Here is a 9458-nt window from a genome sequence, read left to right on the forward strand (position 1 = left end):
AAGAACAGAGAAGTGATTCTCCCTTCTATAAAAAGCACCTTCAGTGGAAATCAAGGCATGCATAACTGGGATTGTTTGCAAGTACGCAACTTAAAGGTTTGGTACCAGCTTCATTTATGACTTTGTGCTCATTGTAATACAATGATCTATTCAGAAGATTCACAAGAGATCCCATTGTCACTATTGAGGATTCACTCATAGGGCAACTTTAACAGTCCCAGACCTGTTCCTCTTAAAACAAAAACTATCAAATTCCACAATATTTAAATGCTTTAAAAAGGAGGGGGGGTGGCAGCAGGGAAGGGTTTCTAGCCCTTAAAGTTGCAAAGATAAACCTACAACACACAAAAGGAGCATATGGGCTTGTCTTACACAGAGCAGCAAGGGGTCTGATTTCTAAAAACACATTAACTGGTCTAGGCAGACCCTGCTGGTGCAAGTTAAAAGGTCCCTAATGTGCTTTAACATAGTGGTGTTTGAGCACTAAGTTAAAGCACACTAGGAAACCTGATGCTGTGTGGTAAGGTCTGACCAGACCAGTTAGTACACTTTAGAAATCACTCCACTGCCTTTAGTAGGGTTTCTCCAAACTGCAGCAAAATGGAAACTTAGGTCTATACTAGAAAAGGGTTGCCAGTATAGCTATACCAGCAAACTCTCCTAGAGTAGATGCAGCTTGTATCAGGAAAAGAATGTTTTTGCCAGTATAGTACACAGGTTACCCAAGTAAAATAAGCTGTAATGTCAAAAACACTTAAGCCAGTATATAACTGCATCTACATCAGGATGGTTTGCCAGAAAAGAAGCATTGGGAGGAATAAAAGTCATCTTCCCCATGCCAAACATTAGTATACTGGCGAAAGTTTGTAGCACAGACCTGGATTTAGCCTTGTCAGTCTTCACTGATTCCCAGAAGACTACTCAGTGTTACTCGGCTACTACTTTGGAAAGCAATAAACAACAAGAACTGGAGTTATTAATTTGGCGTACTCAAAAAATGAGGCAGGAGAGCATAGAGTACCGGAAACAAAAAGATGACACAAAAGCAAAGAAGAGACAGAGCAGAAGCACCACACACTCCCATTGCAGTACACAGGAAACTGGTAGACACCTCCCTCAATCCATCCTTGAAGCAGTCAGGAGGCTCTTTAGAAATGACGACAAACTCCAAATTTATTAGGCAGTTACTAGCTTGAGGATAACTCCAAAGCAGAATCCAGGGATAGCATCCAGGAGGAATCCAAGCACCTTCCCCTTCCCCAGCAGCTGCAGTAAGGGAAAGTCTGCTTCTCACTTGGGCATTGTCTCTGCAGAATGAAACTCATCTTTCATATCAATCTTCGGCTAGTGGGTTTACTCTATCTGATTTCTTGTAAGATTTCCAAACCTTGTGCGTGAGAAGATTGTATTAGTTAACTGGATGTGAGATATTGTATATACTTATACCTGAGACTGATTTTGGAGGAAAAAAAGATAAAGGGGGCGGGGAGAGGGAGGAAGAGAATTAAGACAATACAGGGAAGGAGAACAACATAGAGAAGAGTGAGAGTGTAGGTAAATACCCATGATCTATCACAGGATAGGCTGTGTCCATTGAGGCACATTAACCCTGCATTATACAGGAGAGACCCCAGAATTAAACAGCTCTGCCTTTCAAAGGTCTTTCCTTCAAATTTACTCAAAACAGGCTTAGAATTGAAGCTAGTCGGTGGCTTGTACAATTTTCCATGCTCTGCTTACGAATGAAAAGCTGCTGTTTCTTTATCACATTTTCAATTAAGTCCCATAGCTTTCTGATTGAAAGTTACTGAGGAGCAGAAAACTATGATGATAGTCATAGTATTTTCACAGCAATTCTCAAACCCAGAAAAGTTTATTTTATTCCAAAATATTCTCCAGAGACCTGTGGCTATTAAGTTAACATGGATCACACTACTGCTGTAACTACCTTGACATGTGATGCAGTCTTCAGTTTTGAAGTCAACAAACTCATGGTCTGGAGTTCCAAAACTGTCTTAAAGGGCACAGCTATACTTACAGCATTGCATCGACTGCTGTAGCGCTTAGTGAAGACACTACTTATGTTAAAGAGAGAGCTTCTCCAATCCATGTAGGTACTCCACCTCCCCCAGAGGCAGTAGCTATGTCCACCAGGTCAGTGTAACTATGTTGCCAGGGGGTCTGGATTTTCCACATCCCACAGCAAGGTACTTTTAACTGACATGTTTGTAGTGTACAGGAGGAACCAGCGTTCGTAGATTCCCTCCCAAATGCACAGCCAGCCTCTCTCTGGCTGGCAGGAATAGTAGATACTGAAGTTCTGCACACAATTCTACCATTGCTAGTAACAGTGCTAATGTTATCAGTAGAGCAGCTGTGTTAGTCTGGATCTGTAAAAAACGACAGAGTCCTGTGGCACCTTATAGACTAACAGAAGTATTGGAGCATGAGCTTTCATGGGTGAATGCGTTTGACAAAGTGGGTATTTACCCATGAAAGCTTATGCTCCAATACTTCTATTACTCTATAAGGTGCCACAGGACTCTTCCTAACGTTATGTTACTGAAAATGGCTCTTGAGATTTAAATAGTCTTTATGCTTAAAAGCTGAGTGAGTGAGTGAGTGAGTGGGTGGGTGGGGTGGGGGGGTCAGGTCACAGTTCCCAGTACTAGTTTCAGGAAGCCTTGGTGAAATAGGTAGGACAGCACAGCATCAGGTCACCTTGGGAGGATCTCTGCACGGACTAACGATATTTTTTAAGTTTATTCCACCCAACATCGACTCACTGCTGTCCCTGTTCTCCCAGGCACCGGGGCAGTGTCCTTTCCTTCCCCCTCCCCAACTAGGAAGGTCAGTATCGCTCCCGTCCCGGTAACACGGGCAGGGGGAGAGGGGGGGAAATCTCACCTTGTAATGAAGTCGGCGATGCCGCTGCTGCTGCCAGGGATAGCGATTCTCTTGGTTTTGTCCGTCGGGTCCTGGGGAGGGGCCGGGGCGGTGGCCGGTGTCCCCCCATGGGGCAGGTGCTCCGGGGCGCTTCGCCGGCGGCTCACTTCGTAGGTGTTGCGGGAATTCAGGTTAATGTCTGTGAAGCCCAGAGGCGCCGGGCAAAGGGCTCCCGACGCAGCAGCCCCGTCGCTGCGGTCCCGGGGAGTCCGGACGCCGGCGGCGGCTTCTGACGGGCTTTCAGTCCCAGCTCCGCTACCAACCGCCGCGCCCCCCTCCGGATCGGGCCCCAAGCAACAACTTCTCAGCGGCTCTTCGAGGGCGGCCCCCGCCGGCGAGCTCGCCCGGCCCGCGCCGCCCCCCGGCTCCGGCTGGGGATCGGGGAGGAAGTGAGGGAAGCCCCCATTGGGCAGTCTCGCGTCTTCCTCCTCCTCCTCCTCGGGCCCCGGCTCGGTCCGCACGGCCCAAGCAGGCGGCTCCTCCGGCGGCAGCAGGAAGCCGGCGTCCCCGTTGGTCATTCTCCCGTGGGGGCCCAGGACACAGGCGGCCCCGTTGGGGGGTCTCTCCGGGCAGCACTTGCAGCCCAGCCCCGCAGGCGCGGTGGGGCCGACCTTCCCGGCCAGGTACCGCTGCAGCAGCAGCTCCTCCTGCCCCGAGCCGCCGCTCAGGCTCCGGCTCCGGCTCCCATCCCGCTCCCCGTCCTCCTCCGCCTCCTCCTCCTCCTCCTGCCGGCCCGCGGGAAACAAGGCTGCGCCGCCCTGAGCTCCGGCATCGTCCGGCCCCACCATTTGCCGCCCCGCAGCCCCCGGGATGCCAGTGGCGCAGCTGGGGGCGCACGAGCCCCCCCGGCGCAGCGGACCGAGGGGGGGGGGCGGGCGCGCGCTACTCTTCACACCGCGAGCCGCAGCTACCGCTAGCTCCGCTCACCGCATCGGACGGTGGCCTGGGGCAGCCCGGCTCACGCAAGCGCACAACAGCGGCAGCCCCCAGCCAAAGGCGGTTCCACCATAGAGAAGCAGCGTAGACCTACCCGGTCAACCCTGGAATATCCGGTATCATAGAGATGCCACCTAGATAGGATCCTCCCCCTAGGAGGGGAATCTCGGATTTCCTTTACCATGCAAAACCTCCTTACGCTCAGTTCCCGTTACCGTATTCTACCTAACACTCCCTCATTCAAATGAGAAAAGACCGTTTCCATGACGATATTAATCAAAACCCAGCCTCTCCCAGTTACCATAGTCCATCTGAAACCACCTCCTATAAAATCGGATCCCAGTAGCCACAGGTGTAATTACTAATGGGTAACAGCAGCATCACCCAAAGGCATGAGCTAGACTACAGACTTCATTGGTGTCGGACTGAACCATTTAGTTCCAATATGCTGATGCCCCTTCATTTTATACTATACAAGTAGAAAGGTGGACAGGTAGAAGCTGGTGAGAAGGGGGTATGGTGTAGTTCAGTGGTCCCCAACGTGGTGCCCACGGGTGCCATAGTGCCCGCCGGGGCATTTGTGTGCGCCCACCTCATGCCCAGCAGGGGAGAGAAGCCGCGACCCGGCACCTGATGGGGACAGAGAACTCAGGCTGCGAGCACGGTGTTCTCTGTTCCCAGCAGGTGCGGGGCCCACCTAATGCCCAGCAGGGGAGACAAGCTGCGGCCCCATGCCTGCCAGGGACAGAGAACTCCGGGGCTGCAGGCTGTGGGCGCCAGTGTTCTCGGACCCTGGCAGGTGCGGGGCCTTGGCGTAAGCCAGAGAAAAGCCGCAGCGCCGCACCTGCCGGGGACAGATAACTCCGGGGCTGCAGGCTAGGCGCCTGTGTTCTCTGTCCTCACAGCTTCTGTCTGGATTCATATATTATATTAAATGATGATTTTTGTATTATTTAATGTACAAATACAAAATAAGCCTTAAAAAATTGTTGGCGCCCGCCACACTCTTCTGAAAACATGAATGTGCTACTGGCCACAAAAAGGTTGGGGAACACTGGTGTACTTAATATCTAGTGCAGTCTAGGACTCAGGCTTGCTCAGTTAAAGCTAATGATAACATTACCTCCTGCACAAGACAGGCCCTGGGGCAGCTTCATCAGGGCCACCCAGAGGATTCAGGGGGCCTCGGGTCTTCAGTGGCCGGGGGCCCCCTCCGCCGAATTGCTGCCAAAGACCCGGAGCGGAAGAAGCTCTGGGGGCCCGGGCCCCGCGAGAGCTTTCCAGGGCCCCCGGAGTGAATGAAGGACCCCACTCCAGGGGCCCCGAAAAACTCTTGTGGGGGCCTGGGGCAAATTGCCCCACTTGCCCTCCCCCTCTGGGCAGCCCGGAGCTTCATACTTGTGAAGTGGTGCAATAAACTCAGAAATTTCATCTAAACACACACAGCTCAGGAGCCTAATCTTGGTTCCCAGGCAGCAACCACATTAGATGTGACCACCTCTTTTTGACTCCTTCTAAATCAATGGCGTCCAACCTTTTCAGCCCCTTTATTGCAAAGAGGGGAAGAGATGACAATATTTAGGGGAAGGTTCTTCTCCCTTTGCACCATATGGATGGCACAGAGGGAGCAGAAACCACAGTAAATCCCATGCTGAGGATTTCCCTAATGTGGAAAGAGACATCAATGGTCTTTAGCGTCAGCACAGCGAGCTCCTATGTCCCCTCTCTGAACAGTCACCACACAGTGCAGTGCTACTATTCCCCAATGCTTTCTAGTCCCTTGTGGGATCACAGTCAATCACTGCAAGTTAGAGCAGCCCTCTGGCTGCCATATCCCACACTGGGGCTGAGAATTAGGTAGGTATAACTGGCTGTTGGTTCTCACCTTATCTTTTCCCCACCCCCTTCCTGATCTGATCAGGTTGATGGGGGGCAGGGACAGACAGAGAAAAAGAGGGGAAACCATTCTTCGCTAGGTGCTTCCCCCTAAGCCTAAGCAGAGCCAGTGGAACATGTATCCAGCCCTCCTTGGAGAGAGCCAGATTAAGATAAGTTGAGGCCTCTGAGATACTACAAGATGAGCCCTTCCCCCAAATATCTGTGCCCCCATATGGTTTCCTCATAACCACCCGATGTGGCAGAATGCCCAACATGCTGCAGGAACAGCAGCAGCAGTACTGGATCCCTTTCTCACTCTATGAATAGCTGCTAAAGGGATGGAGCCACCAGGGGCAGCTCTAGGAATTCCGCCACCCCAAGCAGGGCGGCACGCCGCGGGGCGCGCTCTGGCAGTCACCGGTCCCGCGGCTCCGGGGGACCTCTTGCATACATGCCTGCGGAGGGTGCGCTGGTCCCGCGGCTCCGGTGGAGCATCCTGCGGGAGGTCCACCCGAGCCGCGGGACCAGCGAACCCTCCGCAGTCATGCCTGCGGTAGGTCCACCAGAGCCGCGGGACCAGCACACCATCCGCAGTCATGCCTGCGGGAGGTCCGCTGGTCCCGCGGCTCCGGTGGACCTCCCGCAGGCATGACTGCAGAAGGTCCGCCGGAGCCGCCTGCCGCCCTGCTGGCAAAATGCCGCCCCAAGCGCGAGCTTGGCGCGCTGGGGTCTGGAGCTGGCCCTGGGAGCCACTGAAGCAGCGGGGGTGCCCCTTCCCACTTCTTACTCCAGAATCTGAGGTGTTTTTGCCTGTAGGGGTAGGCCAACCCTTCTGTGCTGTGACAGAGTCCTCTGTTGGGATGGTGTTGGCAGGGCTCCCCAGAGCAGTTGGGGTCTTATTAAGAAGAGATTGGAATGAATGGGGTACACTTCTCAAGGCTGTCTACAGACTGAGTTTACATCTCTACACCAATCATGCGTGGTTCACATTTCCAAGTTTTTCTTCCCAGCCATGAGGGCTGGAAACTTACCAATTTTCTTTCCCTTTATCTTCTGTTTTTAAATTAAAGTGGAGAGTCTGATATAATTACATGAGTCTGACCCCAAGAACCTATGATTAGGTTTATATAGTGCATACACCTTAAGGGAGCCCTATCCCTCAGCTTTCTGTAGTCTGGCAGGGAAGCAGTGGATTCTCCATCGCAAACAATTTTAAAATCACAGGGCACAGCTCAGAAAACAAATTTTCAATTTACCATCCATGACACAGTTTCTTAACTGTTGCCCTTGAGGGCCATTGTTTAGAGTCTCAAAGCCCCAGGCTTGACACCACTTTTCTAATCCAACTGACTGCTTTCAGTTGCTTATCGGGGACTCCTATACGCCTTTTTCATAATACAAGAGCTAAGGGACATTCCGTGATAATGAAAAAGCAGCATATTTAAAAGTTATGAGGGCTACTTTTTTTAGAACATTACATAACTAACTTATGAGATCAAGTATCAGAGGGGTAGCCATGTTAGTCTGTATCCACAAAAACAACAAGGAGTCTGGTGGCACCTTAAAGACTAACAGATTTATTTGGGCATAAGCTTTCCCCCAGGGTTTTTTACCCACAAAAGCTTATGCCCAAATAAATCTGTTAGTCTTTAAAGTGCCACCAGTCTCCTCGTAACTTATGAGACTCATTTTGCTAGCTCAGTAGGTATACAGGAGCAGGATCCTAATGGGAGACATAAGCCAAGGTCATGTTCAGATTGTCCTATATACTTTAATGGAGGTTCCTTAACATGCCAAACTGTTCAGAAAACAGCTACAGAAAACAGTTTGGGTGTCCAACATGAGCCTGATTTTCAGAGCACTTGCAATTTCTACTGACTTCAGCTGAAGCCTTAACTCCCATCACACAGACAGACAGACAGACAGACACACACACACACTCCAATGATGCAATTTCCACATAAAAATTATTAACCTTAGATCAACTACATAGATCACATTACAGAAAAAACATTTTAAAGCCACTATTTGCAATAGGACACCATATCCCCCACACACCAATAGAAAACCAAACATAGAACGTGTAATGTACTTTATTAGAGACACATCAGCTTTGTATCAGTCATCAAAAACACATGATGCCATAACCAATAAACATGGACAAAGGTGAACAAGGATGCCTGTTAGTAGTTGAGTTTGAGGGTAAAGATATGTGGGCTGAGGTTGGTAGAAAGGAGATAGTTGAGGTAAGAACAGAAACTGCTGAATATAGTGCAGGGGTGTTGAATGATTTAGTTACTAACTTTTTATGTTTCACTTTGGGTCTAGCAACCTTAACTTGCAGGTGATGAGTTTTTTGTAGGGAAATCTACAATAAGCAAATGTTAAGTTCTGATATTAAGTAGAGACTAAAATAGGGTAAAAAGGGAGGAGGAAAAAGCATAATGGTAAAAAACGGTGAAAAGTAAAAAAGGTGGATTTTGAGGAGAAAGTTGAAGAAGGAAGTAAGGATGCTTGGCATACAAGAAAGAGAGAGAGATTCTAGATGAAAGGAGAAGCTTGGAAAGTGTCATGAAGATGAGCAACATGAGCAGACAAAGGATGAGACAATGTGAGAAGAGCAGGCAAGAAGATGGGGAGCTACAGAAAATGAAGCGTGGACAGGAGCAGAGCTGTGCAGGAACTACAATGTTGTACAGACAGAGAGGTCTAGTGTAGGGGCATGACATGGAGGTGACAGAGTTGTCAACAGAAGTGGAGAAAGGAAGCAGGGAGAAAGTTGTGGAGGACAGATATGTTCAATTTCTGCCATGTTTTTCTTTAAGGAAGCAGCAGAACACCCATATCAGAAAGACATAGAAAAGTCGTGAACATAGTCAAGGGTGGAAAAGTAGAATTAAGTCTCATTAGAGCATAAAGCTTATAATAGACTCATCCAAGAGTTAGTGTAGAGAAGAAAAAAAAAAGTAAAAGAATGAAAACCCAGCCCCTGGGAACATCAGCAAAAAGGGATAGGGATAGGGAAGAAGGAAAGGATTTAAAAAAAAAAAAAACAGTGTTAAAGGAGTCATCAGCAACAACAGAAAAAGAAAGAAAAGCTACAAAAGTCAAAAAAAAAGAGAGAGGGACTCATGAAGTTCGTAAGCACTAGAACAGTGGTTCCCAAACCTTAATAACCTGTGAACCCCTTTCACCTAAACGTCGTCTCGTGAACCCCCCTACTAAAAATGAATATTTCCAGGGATTTTCTAATTTACCTGAGTATAAATTATAAAGCAGTGATCTTGGAAATATAAAATTTGTTTTTATGACATGCTTATTACACTATTATTAATCATTACAGTATTTTTATTACATTATGAATGTAAGCAGAGTCAGAATGAGCGCTACCCTTACATCTGGTGGTGAGCTGTGGAAAAGGACATCAGCGTCTGATCTCATTTGCATGGGCACACCCATCCTGCCTAATATAATGGCCTGCCTGCCCAAATGGTCACTTTGTCTGCTGTGGGATCCCCAGTCTCTTTGTTATTAGGGCAGGAGTAATAAAGTGTTGTTATCCTGGTTATGTGAATCAAGGACAGTAGAACCGTACTTGGCATTTTATGATGGAGGGATTCGCCCTCAGCCTTGCAGCACTCACTAGGCAAGGGGCATGGGTTCCAAAGCCCAGTGAACTGAGAGAGGAGGGGGACAGG

The 9458-nt window shown here is 49.1% G+C and overlaps 1 protein-coding gene across 4 annotated transcripts in view; it reads right to left on the reverse strand.

The window, feature by feature from the left end:
* Positions 1 to 9458, reverse strand: part of TBC1D12 (TBC1 domain family member 12) — a 105307-nt gene that overhangs the window by 93930 nt on the left and 1919 nt on the right. The window contains exon 1 of one of the 4 annotated variants that reach the window (XM_039547910.1): positions 3977 to 4020. The exons of 1 other annotated variant lie outside the window; for it this stretch is intronic. In XM_039547910.1, coding sequence (XP_039403844.1) covers positions 3977 to 4005 — 29 coding nt within the window. In that variant the 5' untranslated portion in view covers positions 4006 to 4020. 2 more of the 4 variants (XM_039547907.1, XM_039547908.1) reach the window with 2 other exon arrangements.

This window comes from Mauremys reevesii, linkage group 7 (assembly GCF_016161935.1).
Source record: "Mauremys reevesii isolate NIE-2019 linkage group 7, ASM1616193v1, whole genome shotgun sequence".
Classification (NCBI taxonomy): domain Eukaryota; kingdom Metazoa; phylum Chordata; order Testudines; family Geoemydidae; genus Mauremys; species Mauremys reevesii.